Source organism: Geotrypetes seraphini, chromosome 4 (genome assembly GCF_902459505.1).
Source record: "Geotrypetes seraphini chromosome 4, aGeoSer1.1, whole genome shotgun sequence".
Taxonomy (NCBI): Eukaryota; Metazoa; Chordata; class Amphibia; order Gymnophiona; family Dermophiidae; genus Geotrypetes; species Geotrypetes seraphini.
Window position 1 is genome coordinate 174,074,405 of NC_047087.1, and position 22,765 is coordinate 174,097,169.

The 22,765-nt window shown below is 44.9% G+C and overlaps 1 protein-coding gene across 6 annotated transcripts in view; it reads right to left on the bottom strand.

The window, feature by feature from the left end:
- HYDIN (HYDIN axonemal central pair apparatus protein) overlaps positions 1 to 22,765 on the bottom strand; it is a 1,718,235-nt gene that overhangs the window by 334,236 nt on the left and 1,361,234 nt on the right. For 5 of the 6 annotated variants that reach the window (XM_033943280.1, XM_033943278.1, XM_033943277.1 and 2 more), the window contains one exon: positions 8,283 to 8,518. The exons of the other annotated variant lie outside the window; for it this stretch is intronic. In XM_033943280.1, the coding sequence (XP_033799171.1) occupies positions 8,283 to 8,518 (236 nt within the window). The remainder of the gene's footprint in view (positions 1 to 8,282; positions 8,519 to 22,765) is intronic. 6 annotated transcript variants of the gene reach the window in all.

The following is a 22,765-nucleotide window of genomic DNA, read 5'->3' on the forward strand; positions in this document are numbered from 1 at the left end:
TTTTCTACTCCAGCCCAGCTTACCTTCAACTGTATCAGATTTGAAGAAGTAAAACACTATTGAATAATGTCAAAGTTTTCTTCACCTTGTTTATTTCACATATAGGTTTGGAATCGGATTACCAGTTCCTGGGTTTAACTGGTATCTGAGTACATCGCTGCTTCCATCTGCTCCCATTGATGGCACATTAGCATCGAGTTTCCTTCACTGATGCAGATGCATCGCAGTGGACAGAGCCCTGCCATTAAGCATCGAGTTTTCTTGAAGCATGGCCTTAGCGGCAATACAGATTGTCATTCTGAAGTGCATCGCCTTTTCAGGCATTCATGCTTCGATGCCTGCAGCATGATGTTCCATGATCATAGTGCTTCATTATCATCGATGGCCAGCGAAGCTGCTCAAGATGATGCTATCTTACATCGATACAACTCCACCTGCTGGTATCATTGATGCCTGCTCAGATTGCAGGAGGTTTACTTTTGGGTAGCCTAATCTCTACTTCAGTGTCAGCAACCTCATCAGTGCCAGTTAGCCTGAGCAGAGTTTTCATAAGGCGTTAAGGTACTGCTTCAGACTCTATCCTCAAACGTCGTTCTACCTAGTCCTGGTTGGTTTCATCTTCCGAACATCACATATATCAGTACTGGAGCATTTCCATCGATGTGCCTCTCCTAGATCCAATGTCGTGACAGTACATCCTCGAGGAATACTTTTCCATCGACTTCGGTGCATCGCCTCTATAACTTTATTTTTATTATTATTTTTTTTATTTATAATTTTCAATTTACAATTCAAGTATCACTTGTACAGAAAAATAAAGATAAGCTAATAAAGCACTAATATAAACATTCTACATCCCAAACTTATTACAAGAAAAATCATTATAGCTTAACTTCAACTCTAGTCCACTATATGGATCCAAGGCATATATAGCGGATAATTAAAGTAGTTTTAACAAACTAAGTTGTTATATAAAAGAAAATAGGCTCTTTAGGCAGAGACAGGTTAACAATAATCAATTATCCTCTTATTCCCCCTTAAACCTGAGGTGCTGTAGACAAGAATGTTGTCAACTGGCTTGGATCAAAGAAAACATATTTTTTCATATGATATTGTATCACACATTTACAAGGGTGTCGAAGATAAAAGGTCGCCCCCAAAGCTATAACCCCTGGTTTTAAAAGAAGAAATTCATGTCTCCTTTTTTGTGTATCTCGAGCCAGATCTGGAAAAATCAATATTTTAAGTCCCATAAATTTCTTAAGTCTATTTTTGAAGAAAAGCCTAAGCAACCAGTTTTTATCTGGTGCTAAGGCTACTGTAATCAAAAGTGTTGCTGGCGTAGCCATTTCTATATCAGAACACTCCAATATTGCAATAACATCTAACGGTTGCTGGTCCTTTTCTTGTAAGCGCTGCTGTTCCTCTCTTTTGATAGGTAAGTAATAAGCCTGCGTAAGAGGTGGCAACATATCTTCAGAAATTTCCATCATATAACGTTTCACTATGTCTCTTGGTGATATTGTTGCAATCCTCAAAAGTTAATTAATCTGAGATTATTGTTTCTAGAAGAATTTTCTAAGGATTCCAGCTTCCTTCTCAAATTAGTATTATCTTTAATTAGTGTTTCTCTAATCTGTTTAGAAACTTTTAACTCCTGGTGGATATTTTCTAGGGAACTTTTAGATTCATCAAATTCAGCTTTTAAATTCCCCATCGTAACCTCTTGAACTTTAAGTCTTTCTTCCAACTGGCTCAGTTGGGATTTCACAGATTTTGCCAAATCTGCCACCAGATCCCAAAGGGAGTCCAGGGTTACCTCTCTGGGTTTTTCAATATGAAAAGCATTAAAAAATGAGAAGTCTCACCAGTTGATGTTCCCTCTTGAGCAGCATTACTCTGGTGCCAAATTACCCCTTCAGTTGTTAGACTCTCAGTCTCTTCCAAACTCTCCTGAAAAGGAGAGTTAGTCTCCCCTCTCCCCTCTCTGATCTCTGTGGCCTCCGAGGGAGAGCACTGCTCATGCTCCAACAGCACCTCCTCTCGTGGGGAGCTGGTAATCGGAGGCTGAGGGGGAGGTGCTCTGGCGTCAAGGCTTAATGTTGTTTCCAAGCCCAGGGAGTTAACATCCGTTCCGCTCCTCCGGTGCGACTCCAGCGGGACCCCCGACGCCCGGGGTGTCTCCTGCATACGTCGAAGAATCTCCTCAATATTGCCGAACACCGCTGCACTGGACTGCCGCGAGGCTCCAGCGGGCCTCTATAACTTTAGTACATTGATACCTGCTTTACTTGAAGCGCGGGATATTTGTTATGGAATTGATAACTTTATTCACTACTTTGCATTTGCTACATTGACTATGACATGCTTGCTCTTGACACTAAGTTTCAGAGACTATTCTGTTTCAACGGCCCGGTACTGCAAAAGTCAAGTATTGATGTCATCAATGCTTCTCTTCAATGGACATCGGTTTTCACTAAAGCCAGGCTATTCTTTTCATCAAGGCTCTACATGGCAGCATTCCATTTCAAGTTTCTTAATTTCCAACAGCCTTTGGACTTTCATTTCCTGATGGTCTCTGTTGTGCAGACTTGCATATGAAGGGAATTCATTTTTTCCCACAGATATCATCGCTATTTGTCTTGGAGCGTCTTTCTGGGTCCAGAACCTTCGACATCAAAGACTCCAGAACCGACATCAGTGCCAACATTTTGATCACGTTGGCACTGAGCTTCCTTATCCATAGAGATTCTTCATTGACATCAATAATTTGTCATCATGATATTGTGAGGCTTCATCTACCTCTCAGAAACCAGCTGTCTATTTGACCTGCTTCTGGAGTCTTCTTTGCTGGGTACTGGTCCTAAGCATAGTATTTTGAGGGCTTTAGGGTATCTAATTCGGTTCTTTATCGGGATTTTGCTACTAGGAGTGTAGAGCTTGTAAGGTGGGTTTTTTTTCCTGTGGCTACTGGGGGAATCTAACATGGGGGTAGAGCCTTTTAAGTTAGATTCCCTTCCGTGTTTTACAAAGTAAGAAGTGAAGCAGTGTCTGCCTTTGTATTTTTTTTCCATTGGGCATGCAGCAGTGCTATCAGTAGAACTGGAAACGGTTCTCAACATGGTGGTCTCTTCATCATCAAAATGCTTCATCCTCTTCCATATCTTCACTGTTGCATTATCTTTCTCCACTTTTAAATATTGGATTTTTCCCACAGAAAGTATTTTTCTGTCCATATTATAGTCTTTAACGGTTTTCAACAAGTACTATAATAGTCAGCGACCTATTTTCTTCACCGCCCCTCATAGTTGGTGTCGACAGTGTAAGTCAACCGGCATGATGACAAATTGCACCTGCCTTTTTAATACTATGCCAGGGTTTCCACCAAGGGTGTAGAGCAGTGGTCTCAAACTCAAACACTTTGCTGGGCCACATTTTGGATTTGTAGTTACTTGGAGGGCCTCAGAAAAAAACAGTTAATGTCTTATTAAATAAATGACAATTCTGCATGAGGTAAAATTTTTTATAGTTTATAAATCTTTCCTTTTGGCTAAGTCTTAATAATATTGTCATTTACAGCTAAAGAGATATATAATCAAAAACTGTTTTATTTTACTCTTGTGATTATGATAAACATACCGAGAACCTCAAAATTCCTTGTGGGCCGATGTGGCCCCTGGGTCAAGAGTTTGAGACCATTGGTGTAGAGCCATTAAGGTGGTCTTTATCCTGTTGCCTGCATACAAATATGCAAACACAAGTGGCAATGGACATTCTTGCAGTAGAATGGTTCTTCAGAATATTTTAAGCAGGATCAACCAGGCTTTTTTTTTCCCCAGCCACTTGCCTTCCACTGTACCATCAATGTTTGTACAGTACTGTCCAGGAAGCTCAGACAGTCTTTGAAGGTTTTTTTTTCCTATTCTTTAATGGACATTATCCACAACACCCTTTACTCCATCTCCTGTTTTATTCCAAAGGAACCTGGAGGTTTGGGAGTGGCTGTAGGGGAGGAAGTGGCCACCACATCCTTTTTAGGATGGTTTTACATTTTCTCCAGTTTATTTCAAACGAAAGTCTCTAGATCACAGGTTTTCAGTAAATGGTCTCATGTTAAAGTGCTATATGTTCACATATCAATAATAATAATAATAATTTATTCTTATACTAGTCTTATAGCCCGTTACATTAACGGGTGCTAGAATATATGTGTATGTCTGTCTTTATTTCTTTCTCTCTCTCTCCTTAGCCACTTTCTGTATTTCTGTCTTTCTTTTTCCCTGGCTGTCCACCACCACTCCTTGCTTGCTTCAGATTGACAGCTCTCCTCTGATGTCATCGGTGTGCGGCGCCCTGGCGTGTGGGGGCTGGGGGAACTCTCTCTGCGTTGCTGGATGAGAGGTAATCCTGGGTCACCACTGTGCGAGATTTATCCCGATCCCTTCCCGAAGCTGGAGAGGGGCGGGAAAAGCTCGTGATCACCTCCTTGCTCCATATTGTGCTTGGGGTACCTGAATTGCCTGCTTCTCTGTCTTTGTGCACGCAGCAGTTCTCATTTCTCAGTGTGGAACCCGGGCTTTTTTTAATTTTGAAGTTGCCATGACGGCTATCCTCAGTCGCAGCGGCACGAGGTGGAGAGTAGGGAGGTTTGTCTGGCGTGCATGCGCACTCCTACCGCCACAGCCCGACAGATCAAGACTCAGGGAACACGTGGTTAGAGTGCGCATGCGCGCTTAGCATTTTATTATTATAGATACCGCCATACCAAAAGAGTTCTAGGTGGTTCACAACAACTGGGCAAGTACATAAAATATAGATGAAATACAACAGACTGGAATAATAAAATTTAACAATAATCAGAATGCATATTACAATATAATACCAGTGAAATACATTAGAAGTAAAAAGAGTGCAGATAAAATACCCTCTAACAGGCAAGAAAATGATGTATGTAATCCAAATAAAATGTCAGCTGAGTCTAAACTAGTTAAGAGTATAAGAAAAAAGCAGTTAAAAACTAACCTAACCAACAAATTAATACATATAGTACAGATAAAAATACATCAGATAGATCTAAATAGACTTGTTAAAAAAATAACAATGCATTAAGATACCAATCTATCAAAAAGCTGTGTTTTTAATAATTTTCTAAAAACAAAGTAAGAGGAGACCTTTAGAATAATTTTTCCAAGCCATGAATTCAGTTTGGCGGTTTGAAATGAGAGGGTTCTCTCAAGGAACCTCTTATAACGACAGGATTTTATGGAAGGATAGGTAAACAAATGTACTCCACGTGTGATCTTGTTAGCGTGACTCAAGGACAAATGAGGCGCAAGATAGCCTGGTAACAGACCAGAAACTGATTTATAGCAAATACAAGAAAATTTAAACAAAATTCTAGATTCTATCGGTAACCAATGAACTTTCAGATAAAATGAAGTGATATGCTCCCATTTTTTTAAAGCAATTCACATGTCCAGCACAAGGACTCTTGCCTCAGTTGTACATTTGTTGTAAATTTACTATAATTCCAGCAGGAGGGCTCCCTTCTCCGGTACCTTTCTGCAGGATCCCCCTCTCTCTCCCCCCCACCCCGGTACCTCCAGCAAATTAAACAGTATAAAAGCAGGGACAATGAAAGTCTGACAGCATTGTTATAACAGCCACACAGATGTCCCTCCAGAGCAGGGCAGCCTAGTGTTTAGTGCAGTAGACTAAACCAAGGGACCCAGGTTAAAATACCATTAACTACTTTTTTGTGTGTGAGCACTCCAAGAACAGAAATACCGTATTTTTCGCTCCAGTGAGAGGCAGGCGCAAGCCCCAAGTGCGCCTGCCTGGTCCTGCGCCGCTGCTCGAATGGTGCCATCAGCTCCCACGAATCTTGCAAGACACCAACGACTCACGTCTCCCTTTCACTTCTGCTGCGGCAGATGGGGAAGCCTGCCGATGCAGTGCTGGACTGAGCTGACGACACCATTCGGGCGGCGGCACGGGACCAGGCAGGTGCACTCAGGGCTCACGCTTGCCTCTCACTGCCGCAGCAGATGGGGACTCGAGCGGCCGTCCAGCAGGGGAGCCTGCCAATGCAGTGCTGGACCGCCAGGATTACATAAAGGTACCAGGGGGGTGCGGTATTTGCTCCATAAGATGCACCCTTATTTCCACCCCTTTTTTGGGGGTGGAAAAAGTGTGTCTTATGGAGCGAAAAATACGGTATGTTATTTTAATGCGATACTGGACAGCATTTTATCACACAAGCACTTTACACTGACTAATTTAATGTGGATTATGACACAGGATAGTTAAATGATAAACAGGATGGCAACAAGAACAAAAAGATAAGTACAGTTTCTAACATGGTTTTGAAAGGAAGTTTAAAAACAGCCATATAGGTAACTGGAATAACAGTGATTTTCTGAGTAAAATTTAAGACATTGCACCTTACACTTTATGGAAGGAAGGAAACAATAAAGTGCAATGATGGTTCATGACTATTGTGGTCTGAACTGCATTAGCAATGACCTTGTGGTGGCACTGAGCACTTTATGATTATTTATTTATATTTATTTTGGCAAAGTAGTTATTTGGTCATGAATTTAATATTTAAACTTACAAAAATTGAATTTTGAATGACAATGGCATTATTGTTAGTAGCAATACCCACTGTCCTACACCTACCAAGGAAAAATCAAGATAGTCCACAGCTTGCCATCAGCTGATCACAGCAGGGGAATCCCTGATCAGCTGAGCCAGCAGGACTCCTCGAAACCAGGACTTTGGGGAGTCCTTTTGACTCAGCTGATCGGGGATTCCCCTGCTGCGATCAGCTGATGGCAAGCCATGGACTTTGTTGGGGGATGTTAGGGGGTATGGGGGACATCGGGCTTAGCAGAAGGGGAATCTCTTTGGAAGGGGGCTGGGGGGATCGGTGGGTGTGAGGAAAGGAGAGAGGAATCAGGGATCTCCCTGCCGGTTTAACTGAATGCAGCAGGGGGATCCTCAATCAACTGAACCGGCAGGACTCCCCAAAGCCCCGGTTTTGGGGAGTCCTGCCAGCTCACCTGATCAGTGGTTCCCTTGCTGCGATCAGCTGATGGAAAGCCAAGGACTATTTAGATTTTTAATTTATAGATATAAGACAATTGGGGACAACTGGGTATGACAATTAGTAGGAAGACAATTGGTAAGATGCTAGTTTGTAGGAAGATCCTACCAACTGCTGTATCCTACCAATTGTCAGGATCCCCCTATGTCCAATTCACGGTTCTTTCTCTTAGCTCATCTCCCCCCCCCCCACACACATATACATCCTCTACTTCTTATGTCTTACTGTTCTAGTTACCCTAATCTCCTCCAGCTCATCTTCTCTCCTGCATGTGTCTCCTTACTCCTAATAACTTCAGTGCTCCCACCCCAGATTTTCTACCCCTGTCTCCTCAAGGTCATCTCCACTCTAGCCTGGAATCCTCAGCATTTCCCATACATTCATATTCCCTACCTCTGTCTCCTCCAGTTCATCACCTGTCTTGTACAGTCCCCTTACCGCCTGGTGTCCAGCTCTTCCTCCTCATCTATATGTTCCCTACAATCTTTCTCCAGCTCATCTCCTCTCCTGAATATTTTGTATTACCCCCTGGCACTGTCCTTGCCATGCAACCATTGATTAAACTCCTCTGGTGTTGTAACCATCCTGAGTTGTGCAGCTCTTGTAGCCTGTGATCAGTGTGCTACTCAATCCCTGTACCAAGAACAGCACTCCTGACATCAATTTGCAAGAGCTACTCATTGCAGGAAGGCCTTGGCACTGGCCTACTAAGTTTTGCATAGCATAAGATTACCAGACGTCCGGGGAAATCCAGACATGTCCTCTTTTTAGAGGACTGTCTGGGTTCCCGGATGGACTTTCGATGAGCTCTGGCTGCAACTGGAGGGTCTCTGAGCATGATATCACACACATCCATGAATGCTCCAGGCCCTCCAGATGCGACTGGAATTTGTCGGGGAAGAGAGGAGGCTGTGGGGGGTGAAGCTGGAGCAGAATGGGTCGGGGCTGAAGGCTAAACTGGGCAGGGCTGGGGGCGGGACTGGAGGCAGAATGTTGCGGGGGTCATATGTCTGGGGTTTTGCAGAAGAAAATATGGTAACCCTTGTACAGCAAGAAGTAAATTCTGTGCTTCAAAGGGATTCTGTACCAATTCTGCAATGTGTAGTTGCAAAACATTTCCAAAGTAGTAGTAAGAAAGAAAGATCTCTGCCTCTGTAGCAAGACACATACTAACCTTGACAGAGAGAGATTTGACAGAGAGAGCCACATCACAGGGAACTTTCCCTTCATTAATGATTTTGAAACGAGCCTTTGCTGAGTGTCCAACAAGGACATTAGTGAAGATGAATTTATTTTCTTCTTCCAGGTATATGCCTTCGGAATCCAAAGTCTGAATGCTTTCGTAAAGGTCAATATTCTTACAGATTCGGTGTTCCTCAAACATGGCAGTTATGTTTTCAGTCACAAAGCCTAGAGAGAAGAAAAAAGATGGTTTGTTTTTTTTTTACTGCTTCAAGCAACAGAAAATTACAGTTATATGAACTTCATACTTTGGAAATACAAACAGCATGGAGGTAATTTTACAGGGAACTAAGTACAATACTTTGGACATGATTTGGGGGGGCCTGCCAGCAGGAGGGAGTGGGCGTCCCTTCTGCCATGGGACTTTGAGGGGGGTTTGGGGGTTCCAGCAGGAGAGTGGGCATCCCTCCTGCCATGGGACCTCGAGGAAGGGCTGAAGGTTCTGGCAGAAGGGAGTGGGCATCCCTGCTGCAGCCACTCAGCTGATCACTGCATTGCCATTGATGGGGGGGGCCGCCACATTACCGTTGATGCCGGGGGGATGCCTGCACTGCTATTCACTCCGCTGTTCTCAATCCTGCCTCTCAAAAACAGAAGTCAGATCAGAGAGGGGCGGGATCAAGATCGGCAGAGCCTAAAGCGATTCAGGCAAGAGGAAAAGTCCTGCACCATTTTTCCATCCGGTTTAGCGGTACCACAGCCGAAAGCAGGGCTGATGGCAGCTAAGTGAGCTGCCTTGATCGTGGGACCCCCTTGAACTGTGGGGCCCAGGGCAGCTTCCCTGTTTGCCACCTAATGCTGGCTCTGGGGCCCCCCTAACAATTTTGAGCCCTAGGAATGAGCCTCCTGGGCCTACCCTTTAATCCGGCCCTGTATGAGGGCATTATAACATTTTCATTTTTGTTTTCCATTCCTTTCCTGATAATTTCTAACATTCTAATTGCTTTCTTAGTTGCCGCCGCACATTGAACTAAAGGTTTCAACGTATCCTCAACAATGACACCTAGATCCTTTTCCTGGGCAGTGACTCTTAACAAAGAACCCAATGTCACGCACAACATCACACAGCTATAGTTTGGGGTCTTCTTTCCCACATGCATCATTTTGCACTTACTCATATTAAACATCATCTGCAATTTGATGCCCAGTCTCCCAAGCTCCTCTTGCAATTTTTCACAATCCTCCTGTGATTTAACAATTTTATGTCATCAGCAAATTTAATTATTTCACTAGTTATTCCCATCTCTGACCACTTCCTCACCAAGTACATTAATCCTGCGATAGTTACATCACAATTAATTAGATATGAGTACTAGTTGGAACTAGACAGGAGTACTGCAGAGCTACCTTGTCTACATAACATTAGGCTCTGTTCTTGAACATTTGGACTTGTGCCAGTCTATATAGTTTCAAGAGCATGTGAATATTGTCTATGGAAAGGAGAAATTAGGTTCTTACCTGCTAATTTTCTTTCTTTTAGACCCCCCAGACCGGCACAGCACTGATGGGTTATAACACACCTCTACCAGAAGGTGAAGACTGAGACACAAACTTTTGGCTGGAGTATAAGTGGGATGTACAGTCACAATTGGTGCCTTTTTGGAGCGCTGGCTTACTGAATCTTTGCATCTATCTACGGTGGCGGGGCCTCTTTGCATTGAACGTGCACACAGATTGGACCCAAGGGAACCTCAGGGAAAACTGCAAATGGTGATATGCTGCTTTCTCAATTATTACCATAAAGTTGAGATTCTGTGGGCACAGACAGGGCGGTAAACTCTTGCATGAGAATAAGCAGATTCTCTGCTTTCAAGACTATTCTGTGGAAGTGTCCCAGGTTCCATGGTTCTTCTCCCCCCTGTGTTCCTGCTTAGTGCAGAGGCAGATATCCTTCACCCTGCTTTATCCTGTGTGCCTCAAGGTGATCCATCAGGGGAGACTTCATTATTTTGATTCCTTGGATCAGGCTCAGAAATTTGTGGATGACCATCTATCAGAGGGAACGGCTTGAATGTCCCTGGAGACTTTTTGCCCCCAGTAAAGGACTGGTTTGGTGAATGGAGAACTTCTGAGACTAGCTTTCTGCTGTCCTAGGGTGCGGAGGACTGCGCTGCAGGGACATTCCCTGATTTTCCTCTCTCAGGGAGTTTCTTCTTCTCTTTCTTGTTCGCTATATGTGTGGGATGGGCACTGTCCGCCCCAGCTATGCTGCGTTCTTGGTTTGTGTTGTAAGGGTGGTGTGACTGGGGCATGGCGCATTGGTTGGGAGGGCAGAAAAAGCATTGGTATGGATGGTGGTATGAATTATTAATTGGGTTCTCCAGTTTTGGCTTTCTCTCTCTTTGGGATGTTAGTGGGGGGCACATGTGGGAGTTCGGATGGACAAACTGGTGAGGGGACTTGGGTCTTTTGTTGTCTCTCTGGACAGTGTATTAGTTTCCTGGGAGTGGCGCCATTTATGGTGCAGGGTTTCCCAGGGGTGAAGGGAGGGTTGAGGGTTTGGGGGTGCGGTTTCATCATTGGTATAGGGATAGCCAACCTGAAAGGTATGACTGGGTCTGGGGGCTGGTGGCTGGGACGCCCTCTGGCTGCAACAGTGGAGTTATTTTTCTTTTTCTGTTCTCATAGGGGAGTTCCACCTTTGTTAGTTCTGGAATTTAAATTAACTTCCTAGAATGTGGGAGATATACACTCTCCAATTAAATGCTCTAAAATCTTACAGTTGTTGAACCATCCTCAGACCACCATAGCTTTTCTACAGGAAACCAGATTAACGTCCGTGGAACATGCCAAATTACGTACAAAGTCGGTAGGCTGTTCATAAAAAGGGGCATGTGGTTATCTTGATACAGAAAGATGTGTAGCTGGAGACCTACCGGGTGGTGCAAGACCCCAATGGCTTATATGTTATAGCTTGTTACTCTTAATGTAAGCCACTGATCCTTTCTAATGTTTATGCGCCCAACAATCCTGGTGCCTACTTTTTTAGGTAAGTCCGTAATCAACCCTTAGCTTTTGGGGAGATGCCCATGATAGTAGGTGGGAATTTCAATGAGTTATTGGATCCTTGTCCGCTTGTCCGCTCCTCTGGGATGGGAAGAGACATAAGAACATAAGAATTGCCGTTGCTTGGTCAAACCAGTGGTCCATCGTGCCCAGCAGTCCGCTCAAACGGCAGCCCTCTGGTCAAAGACCAGTGATCTAACTGAGACTAGCCCTACCTGCGTACATTTTGGTTCAGCAGGAACTTGTCTAACTTTGTTCTGAATCCCTAGAGGGTGTTGTCCCCTATGACAGACTCCGGCAGAGCGTTCCAGTTTTCTACCACTCTCTGGGTGAAGAACTTCCTTATGTTTGTTCGGAATCTATCCCCTTTCAATTTTAGAGAGTACCCTCTCATCCTCCCTACCTTGGAGAGGGTGAACAACCTGTCCTTATCTACTAAATCTATTCCCTTCAGTACCTTGAATATTTCATAGAAACATAGAAATAGACGGCAGATAAGGGCCACGGCCCATCCAGTCTGCCCACCGCAATGACCCTTCCCCACCTAACTCAGTGAATAGATCCCACGTATATATCCCATTTGGCCTTAAAATCAGGCACGCTGCTGGCCTCAGTGACCTGAAGTGGAAGATTATTCCAGCGGTCAACCACTCTCTCAGTGAAAAAGAATTTCCTGGAGTCACTGTGCAGTTTCCCTCCCCTGATTTTCCACGGGTGCCCCCTGGTTGCCGTGGGACCCTTGAATAGGAAGATATCTTCTTCCACTTCGATGCGACCCTTGAGATACTTGAACGTCTCGATCATGTCTCCCCTCTCTCTGCGTTCCTCGAGTGAGTAGAGCTGTAACTTATCCAGCCTTTCCTCGTAAGGGAGATCCTTGAGACCCGCGATCATCCGGGTTGCCATTCTCTGCACCGACTCTAGTCTCAGCACATCTTTTCGGTAATGCGGCCTCCAAAATTGCACACAGTACTCCAGGTGTGGTCTCACCATGGATCTATACAATGGCATAATGACTTCAGGCTTACGGCTGACGAAACTCCTGCGTATGCAACCTATGATTTGCCTTGCTTTGGAGGAAGCTTGCTCCACTTGATTGGCAGCCTTCATGTCCTCACTGACGATCACCCCTAGGTCACGCTCTGCTTCAGTTCTTGTTAGGATCTCACCATTTAGGGTGTAAGTCTTGCATGGATTATGGCTGCCCAGGTGCATGACTTTGCATTTTTTGGCATTGAAGCTGAGTTGCCAGGACCTAGACCAGCGCTCCAGTAGTAGTAGGTCGTGCATCATGTTGTTGGGCATTGAGTTTTTGTCTGTTGTACTCTTGGCCACTACATTGCTTAGTTTGGCGTCATCAGCGAATAATGTTATTTTACCTCGGAGACCTTCTGCCAAGTCTCTTATGTAGATGTTGAACAGGATCGGGCCCAGGACGGAGCCCTGTGGCACTCCACTGATCACCTCCATCGTTTCGGAGGGGGTGCCATTCACCATTACCCTCTGAAGCCTACCCTCAAGCCAGTTCCCAATCCATTTCGTCAGCGTGTCGCCCAATCCTATAGAACTCATTTTGCTCAGCAACCTGCGGTGTGGTACGCTATCGAATGCTTTGCTGAAGTCCAGGTATACGATGTCCAGGGACTCCCCAACATCCAGCTTTCTCGTCACCCAGTCAAAGAAGCCGATCAGGTTGGATTGGCAGGATCTCCCCTTAGTAAATCCATGTTGACGGGGATCACGTAGATGCTCCTCGTTCATGATCGTATCCAATTGGCGTTTGATTAGAGTTTCCATTAGTTTGCTCACTATTGATGTGAGACTCACCGGTCTGTAGTTTGCTGTTTCCATCTTGGAGCCTTTCTTATGAAGTGGAATGACGTTAGCCATTTTCCAGTCCAACGGGACGTCACCTGTACTAAGGGAGAGATTGAAGAGTGCGGATAGCGGTTCCGCCAAGACATCACACAACTCCCTGAGCACCCTGGGGTGTAGGTTGTCAGGCCCCATTGCCTTGTTAACCTTGAGTTTTGACAGCTCGCAGTAGACAATGCTGGGCGTAAACTCGAAATTACTAAATGGATCAGCTAAGTCAACCCTTGTCTGCAGCTGAGGACCAAGTCCCGGCGCCTCGCGGGTGAAGACTGAGCAGAAGTATTCATTTAACAGTTGGGCTTTCTCCGAGTCCGTTTCTGCATAGTCTCCCCCTGGTTTCCTGAGGCGTACTATCCCACCTGAGTTCTTGTTCCTGTCACTGATATACCTGAAAAAGGATTTATCTCCTCTCTTTATGTTCCTTGCTAAAGACTCCTCCATTCGGAATTTGGCCTCCCTAACTGCTGTTTTGACTGTTTTTGACTTGGTTAGATAGATTTCCCTGGAGTCCTGTTTCCCTGATTGTTTGTAAGAGATGAATGCTTTTTTCTTCTCCTTGATGAGGTCTGAGATCTCCGTAGAGAACCATTGTGGCTTATTGTTCCTACTCCGTTTACTTACCGATTTGACATAGCGGTTTGTTGCTTCCTGTATGGTGGCTTTCATAGTTGACCACATTTCTTCCACGTTATCGGTTTCTGTTTGGCTTTGTAGCACCTGGTGAACGAAGTCTCCCATTTCTTTGAAGTTTGTGTCCTTGAATTTAAGGACCTTGGTCAGTGTTGTAGATTTAGTGAAACCTTTTCTGAGATTGAACCATACCATGTTGTGGTCGCTGGAGGCCAATTTGTCGCCCACCGAGACCTCTGTGACACTTTCTCCATTGGTAAGTATCAGGTCTAGGATTGCCTGATCCCTTGTTGGTTCCAACACTAGTTGCCTTAGTCTTGCTCCCTTCAAGGAATTCAATAGCCTCCTGCTGCTGCATGAAGCAGAGGAAAGCGTGACCCAATCCACATCAGGCATGTTGAAGTCACCTAACAATACTGTGTCCCCACGCAAGGTGATATTCTCTATATCTCCGATTAATTCCATATCTTGGTCATCCTGTTGTCTTGGGGGTCTGTATACTACGCCAAGATACAGGCATTTGTCCTTCCCTCTGGCCAAATTTACCCAAAGGGATTCCCCAGTGTACCGTACATCTGTGATTCTGGTGACTTTAATGTCATCTTTAGTATATAATGCTACACCTCCTCCCATTTTGCCCTCCCTGTCCCGGCGAAGCAAGTTGTAACCCGGTATGACCATGTCCCACCCGTGGGAGTCTGTGAGCCAGGTCTCAGATATCGCCACCACATCCAAGTCGGCATTTATCATTTCTGTTTCCAGTTCCAGGATCTTGTTTCCCAGACTGTGGGCGTTGACGTACATAGCCCTCCATGTTGTATGTTTGTTATGTCTCAGTGGGGACATTCCTGCTATAGCAACTAGGCCACCTTTAGCGTTATTTGCATGTCTCGTACTCTTCCTAGACCCAGAGCTGCAACGTGCACCTTTCCTGGTCATGTCTCCTCTCAATATCCTCTGTTCGAGGGGGAAAAGGCACAGTTTCTCTAATCTTTCACTGTACGGCAACTCCTCCAGCCCCTTAACCATCTTAATCACTCTTCTCTGGACCCTTTCGAGTAGTACCGTGTCCTTCTTCATATACGGCGACCAGTGCTGGACGCAGTACTCCATAGCCTGGTACAGCGGCATGATAACCTTCTCCAATAACCTTCTCCGATCTATTCATGATCCCCTTCTTTATCATTCCTAGCATTCTGTTCATCCTTTTCGCCACCGCCACACATTGTGTGGAAGGCTTCATTGACTTGTCATCATAACTCCCAAGTCTCTTTCCTGGGAGGTCTCTCCAAGTACCGCCCCAGACATCCTGTATTCGTGCATGAGATTTTTGTTACCGACATGCATCACTTTACACTTGTCCAAGTTGAACCTCATCTGCCATGTCGATGCCCATACCTCGAGCCTGATTATGTCACATTGCAGATATTTGCAGTCCCCCTATGTCTTCACTACTCTGAATAACTTCGTATCGTCCGCAAATTTAATCACCTCACTTGTTGTACCAATGTCCAGATCGTTTATAAAGATATTGAAGAGCACAGGTCCAAGCACCGAGCCCTGCAGTACCCCACTCGAGATGCTCTTCCAGTCCGAGTATTGTCCATTTATCCCCACTCTCTGTTTCCTATGCTCCAGTCAATTTTTAATCCATGTGAGTATTTCACCCTTAATTCCATGGCTTGCAATTTTCCGAAGTAGTCGTTCATGTGGAATCTTGTCAAACACCTTGTGAAAATCCAGATATACAATGTTGACCGGGTCGCCCTTGTCTATCTGTCTATTTAGTCCCTCAAAGAAGTGCAGCAAGTTCATCAAACATGATCTGCCTTTGCTAAAACCGTGCTGACTGGTCCTCATCAGCCCATGTCCGTCAAGGTGATCAATGATGCGGTCCTTTATCAGCGACTCTATCATCTTTCCTGGTACCGAAGTCAGACTCGCCGATCTGTAGTTTCCCGGATCTCCCCTCAAACCTTTCTTGAAGATCGGTGTAACATTCGCCACCTTCCAGTCTTCCGGAATCTTTCCCGATTTGATCAACAGATTGGCTATTAGTTGAAGCAGTTCAGCTATGGTCCCTTTCAGTTCCTTGATGACCCTCAGATGGATGCCATCCGGTCCCGGGGATTTATTGCTCTTAAGCCTATCAATCTGCCTACATACTTCCTCTAGACTGACCGTCAATCCTCTCAGCTTTCCGTCTTCGTTTCCAGCATATAGCCTGATGGGTTCCGGTATGCTGTGTAAATCTTCTTCTATAAATATAAATGCAAAAAATGTGTTCGGTTGTCAGCGATTGCTTTGTCCTCCTTTAGCGCTCCCTTTATTCCATGGTCATCCAATGGTCCCACCGTTTCCTTCGCAGGGCGTTTCCCCTTAATATATTGAAAGAACAGCTTGAAGTTCTTCGCCTCCTTGGCTATTTTTTCCTCTTAGTCTCTTTTGTCCCCTTTTACCACCTTAAGGCACCTGCGTTGATGTTGTTTGTGCTTGTTCCAGTTTTCATCCGTTTTTTACCTTTTCCATTCCTTAAACAAAGTTTTCTTGTCTCTGATCGCTTCCTTCACCTCTATAGTGAGCCACACCAGTTCTTTGTTCTTTTTCCTCTTGGATCCCTTGTTGATACGCAGTATATATAGATTTTGCGCCTCATTGACTGTGTCCTTAAAAAGGGACCAAGCTTGCTCTAGCGTTTTTACAGTGCTTATCCTCTTCTTAATCTTCTTCCCTACCATGAGTCTCATCCCTTCGTAATTCCCTTTTTGGAAGTTCAGTGCCGTGGCTGTCATTTTGGACCGATGTTTCTCCCCTGCGTCCAGATCAAAGCTGATCATATTGTGATCGCTGCTTCCCAGCGTCCCTTCTACTTCTACATCTTGTGCTGGTCCTCGCAGTCCATTTAGAATTAAGTCTAGTATTTTCCTTGACAAGTTGTTCCAGGAAGCAATCTCCTACAGCACCCAAGAACTTGGTCTCCCTAACGCAGCAGGAGGTGCCTAGGTTCCAGTCTATTCCTGGATAGTTGAAGTCCCCCATGATAACTGCCTTGCCTCCCTTGCAGTTGCATTTAATCTCATCCGTCATTTCTCCATCAATTTCTTTGGACTGCCCTCGAGGTCAGTAGTAGATGCCAATCTTCGTTTCCAGGCCATTTATTCCCGGAATTTTGACCCATAGAGACTAACTTATCCGTCAATTGTGGTGTTTTGTCTCTAGTAGATTCAATTCCCTCTTTGATGTATATGGCAATGCCCCCACCTTTTTGAGCCACTCTTGTCTCTGCAGTATAGTTTGTATCCCAGATGTTTTCCTCAGTTCACCATGTTTCCGTGATGCCTATGATGTCAACGTTATCTTTTTGTGCTATGGCTTCTAATTCATCCATCTTATTTCTAAGGCTCCTTGAAGTTCGTGTACATACATTTTAGTTTGCGGCCTGTTCCTTTCTTGCATTTCCTTCCCTCTTGTGTCCCTTTCGGTCTGTTTTGCCTGCAATCCGGTGAGTCTTCCCCGCTATCTTCCTGAACATTATCCTCCGGGTATACCGGTTCCCGAACCATCGACTCTCTCTCTCGGTCGACTGTCGGCTTTCCCTTTCTTCCTAGTTTAAAAGCCTCTCAACTTCTCTCTTGATGTTGCTTACAAGTAGCCTTGTTCTGTCTCTGCTGAGGTGGAGTCCGTCCTTCCTGAATAGCTTGCTCTTTTCCCAGAACATCGTCCAGTTGCGCACAAAGTGGAATCCTTCTTCCTCACACAAGCACCACATCCACGCGTTGACTGCTTGCAGCTCCATCTGCCTCTTCTCATCAGCTATTATAGGCCCTGCTCTGATTTCCACTCACTTAAACCTGGTGGATGTATGGAGAGTGCTGCACCTATTGGAACGGGACTATTCCCACCTCTCCTGGTCACATGCAACCCTTTCCCGCATTGACCTCCTTTTGATCTTTCGTCGTCTGCTCCCGGAGGAGAGAGGGGTGGAAATGGGACCTATTGAGATTTCAGACCATGCTTGGGTGCAGTTGCATTGGTGTTGGGGGAATCTGGGGAGGAACAGAGTAGTTGGAGATTTTCTTGCTATCTATTTAGAGATGCCTGCTTTCAGGAATATCTGCTTCGGAAATGGAAGGATTATCAACAGTATAATCAGGAACACCACGATGATCCTATTGGGATGCAGCAAAGGCGATGTTAAGGGGAGATATCTTGGCTTACGTGGCTCACCAAAAGCATGGAAAGTGCCATGCAGTCTTACAGTTGGAACTTAGGGTGACTAGTTGCAGCAACAGTTTGGAATTTCAGGGGTGTTGCACCTTAAGGGGCAATTGCTGGCAGTGCAACAGGAGTTAAATGAGCTTTTACATCAAGGGGCTCTTAAAGTCTCAGTTTATTATAAATTTAAATTATACCAGTTTGCCAATAAAAGCAGCCGCCTTCTGGCCCAGCTGGCCACTCCTAGGATGGAGTGGATGGGTATTACTCCGTTAAAGGATTCTCATTGGCTCTTGCATCATAAACCTAAGGATATTTGTGAAATCATGGGTCAGTTTCTGGGGTCCCTGTATGCTGCTCCACCTTCTGATGGCTTGGATGGGGCGGTCTATCTGGACAGTGTGGATTTGCCAAGATTGAATGACCAGGAACGTAGTTCCTTAGAGCTGCCTATCTCTTCTGATGAAGTCGAATGGGATATTCGGGGTGGCCCTTTGGGGAAGGTACCTGGAACTGATGGACTGCGTGCTGAGTTTTTACAAACTGCTTATGGAGGAGATTACCCCTTTGCTCGCGGAGATATTAAACCTGGGAGTAGAGAAGGGCTTCCTGCCTCGACATCTTAACATGGCACAGATCATGGTGCTGCCGAAGCCCGGTAAGGTATCAGACGTTGCCTGAGTCCTATAGACCAATATACTTGCTTAATTTTGAAACTAAGCTTCTGGCAAAAGTATTAGCTAATCGTTTGGCGAGGGTTTTGCCTTCCTTGATATAGGAGCAACAGGTGGGCTTTGTGAGGGCCCGCCCAGTATCCAAAGACATTCATAGGATTCTGATGGCTTTGGAAAAGGTGAAGACGGATGGGACACCATCCTTGCTCATTAGTTTTGATGCCGAAAATGCTTTTGAATGGGTACAGTGGGGATACCTGTCTGCGGTGCTTCAGGCTTATGGGCGGGAGCCAATCTTCTACACTACAGTCCAGGCGTTATACAGTGATTCAGGTGCTTGGATATGGATCAATGGGACGCTTTCGGTGCCCTTTAAAATACATCGGAGGACTAGGCCATTATTTATACTCTCATTAGACCACTTGATTAGGGAAATTCAGGCGAATGTGGAGATAAGTGGATTACCTCTGGGGGATAGTCACTAAGATAGTGGTGGTCGCGGATGACTTACTGGTTTTTCTCCAACCAGCATCAGTCATTGCCAACTTTTTTGGAGAGTCTGCAAGACTATGTTGACTTCTCGGGAGTTTGCCTTGAACTTTGGGAAGTCAGAGGCCTTGGCTTCTTCACTTTCCCTGCACTTGGGAGGCGGGCTTTCCTTTGAAATGTGCGAAGGGTTCTTTCCATTATTTGGGTATTCAGTTAACTATGGATGTATCGTCCCAATATTAATAAGTTGTTGGCTGATATGCACTCCCAATTGGTGCGATGGAAGGGCTTACCCTTTGTGTTTGATGGGAAGAATACATCTTTTCCGTATGATCTTTTTCCCCATAAGAACACAAGAATTGCCACTACTGGGTCAGACCAGTGGTCCATCGTGCCCAGAAGTCCGCTCATGCGGTGGCCCTTAGGTAAAAGACCAGTGCCCTAACTGAGACTAGCTTTATCTGCATACGTTCTGGTTCAGCAGGAATTTGTTTAACTTTATCTTGAATCCCTGGAGGGTATTTTACCCTATATTAGCCTCCAGAAGAGCATTCCAGTTTTCCACCATTCTCTGGATGAAGAACTTCCTTTTGTACAGAATCTATCCCCTTTTAATGTTAGAGAGTGCCCTCTCGTTCTCTCTATCTTGGAGAGGGTGAACAACCTGTCTCTATCTACTATGTCAATTCCCTTCATTATCTTGAATGTTTCGATCATGTCCCCTCTCAGTCTCCTCTTTTCAAGGGAGGCCAGTTTCTCTAATCTCTCACTGTACGGCAACTCCTCCAGCCCCTCAACCATTTTAGTCACTCTTCTCTGGACCCTTTTGAGTAGTACCGTGTCCTTCTTCATATATGGCGACCAGTGCTAGATGCAATATTCCAGCCGGAGGCGTACCATGGCCCGGTAAAGCGGCATGATAACTTTCTCCAATCTGCTTTTGATCCCGTTCTTAATCATTCCTAGCATTCTGTTCACCCTTTTCGTAGCCGCCATGCATTGCGCGGATGGCTTCATCGACTTGTCGACCGGTACTCCCAGGTCTCTTTCCTGGGGGGTCTCTCTGAGTACCGCGCCACACATCCTGTATTCATCCTCCAGGGTCACTGCATTCTCGGTGGCGATACACTGTTTAGCCTGGCTCTGCACCGTAGATATAGATCAAAATCTGCAGGATCGACTGGCCAACATCCCATGTCAAGGGAATAAGCTGTTTGATGACTCGATTGAGGCAGCTACAAAGCGCTTGTCTGAGCATGAGAAATCGTTTGCCTCCATAGTTCAGCCGAAGCCGAAGCCTTCCACTGGTAAGAGTTATAGACCTCCTCCATCTTATCAGAGGCGTTATCCTCAGAAGGCAGCACCTTATTCAAGGCCGCCTCCAAAGAAACAACAGCAGCAACAACAAAGGCAGCGTAAGCCTATATGTTCTTCAGATGCTTCTGGTATACTTCTTGAAGAAAAACATTCGAGCCTTCAACTCCTTCCTGTCTGGGTTCTTTTGGGGAGGGAGGAAGCCTAAGCTGAGGTGGGTTAACATGGTAGGACACTGGGCTCGGGGAGACTTGGGTACACCGGATCTCAGGCTCTATAATCAAGCTTGAATTTTATGCCATATCCACGACTGGGTGTTGGACACTGATCTCTTTACTGATGTGACCTTTGAGAAAGACTATTTTTATCCTTTACACTTGCTGTACCTTTTGCATGCACAGCTTAAAGATGTCTCTCAGCCCACCCGTTCCGTCCCCTTTGGGCAGTATGGAAATATGTTCTTTCCTATTGGGGGCAGGATCCACATCTTAGTGTGTTCATGCCATTGGTGTGTAATGCCACTTTTCCACCAGGGCTCACACCTTCTATATTCAGCCGGTAGCGAAGCAGGAGTATTTTCCAATTATGTCATATTTTGCAGAGGGGGGGAACATTGCTTTCCTATGGGGATTTGATTGCTAGAAGGATTCCAGCTTTGGGTGTGCACTATGCTTATCAACAAATTCGGCACTATGTGAGGTCCCTCCCGGTGGGTTCTCTGTCCTGTGAATTTGGGGTCCGCTTTGAGGAATTTCTAGGCATCCGTGGAGACCAGAATATCAGTTTCCTATTTCCATAAGGACTTGCTTCAGTTTAGAGAGTTACGCAGGGACAGAAATCCCACCCATCCCCACCCGTCCCCGCCAAAGTCCCACCCGTCCCCGTGAGGAATTACATTACATTACATTAGAGATTTCTATTCCGCCTGTGCCTTGCGGTTCTAGGCGGATTACAATTTAGAACAGTGGTTCCCAACCCTGTCCTGGAGGAATACCAGGCCAATTGGGTTTTCAGGCTAGCCCTAATGAATATGCATGAAGCAAATTTGCATGCCTATCACTTCCATCATATGCAAATCTCTCTCATGCATATTCATTAGGGCTAGCCTGAAAACCCGATTGGCCTGGTGTTCCTCCAGGACAGGGTTGGGAATCACTGATTTAGAAGATATCTGGACATTTCCAGTGGAGTATATTATAGTAGAAGAGTAAATTGCAGGTAAATAGTAAATAATTACAATACATTCAAAATCACAGAAGATGTACATAACAACTGAATCAAGTTATATCGGGTAGAGAGTAACATCAAATAACTATAAGCGAAGGTGGTTACATAATGTTGATGATTTCATGACGTTGGTTTCTTAATGTTGATGATATAGACTGTAGAAGTGTTTGATGGTGGTTAGAGTGATGGGAGATATTTTTTGAATAGTAGAGTTTTTATTTCTTTTCGGAATTCTTTTATGTCTGTTATTTTGATCAGTAATTTTAAGATGGTAGGGTCAATTTTAGCTGCCTGTGTCCCTAGAAGGTTGTCGTAAAGTTTCTTACGTCGAGTACCATTAAGGGGTGGGTAGGAGAAGAGGTTCAGTGTTCTCCTTCTTCTGGGTGAGAGATAGTAATAAAAACGGTTGTTTAGGTAGCTGGGTGCAGTGCCATGGGTTATTTTGAATAAAAGACAGTAGAATTTGAATTGTGTTCTTGCTTTTATCGGTAGCCAGTGAGATTCTAAGTATGCGTTGGTAATGTGGTCATATTTGCTGAGTGAGTAAATGAGTCTGAGGGCTGTGTTCTGGACGGTCTGTAATTGTTTTATTGTTTTGATTGGGCATGGTAGGTAGAGGCTGTTGCAGTAGACTAGAATACTAAGCACAAGGGATTGGACAATGATCCTGAATTGATCTTTGTTAAAGAATTTTCTTATTTTTCTTAAATTTCGCATTGTGAAGAATGCTTTTTGGATGATTTTGTGGATTTGAGTCTGCATAGTGCAGCATCTGTCTAATTGTATTCCCAGGATTTTGAGGGAGCTCTGTATTGGGTACTTGATTGAGTTTACTTCCAGTTCTGTTAGGGAAGGTTTTTTGTCCTTCTCTAGGAGTAGGAATTTGGTTTTGTCTGAGTTCAGCTTCAACTTATGATTTGTCATCCATTTTTCTACTGTTTCCAGTGTAGTTTTCAGGCGTCCTGAGGAGATGGGGTCTTGGATG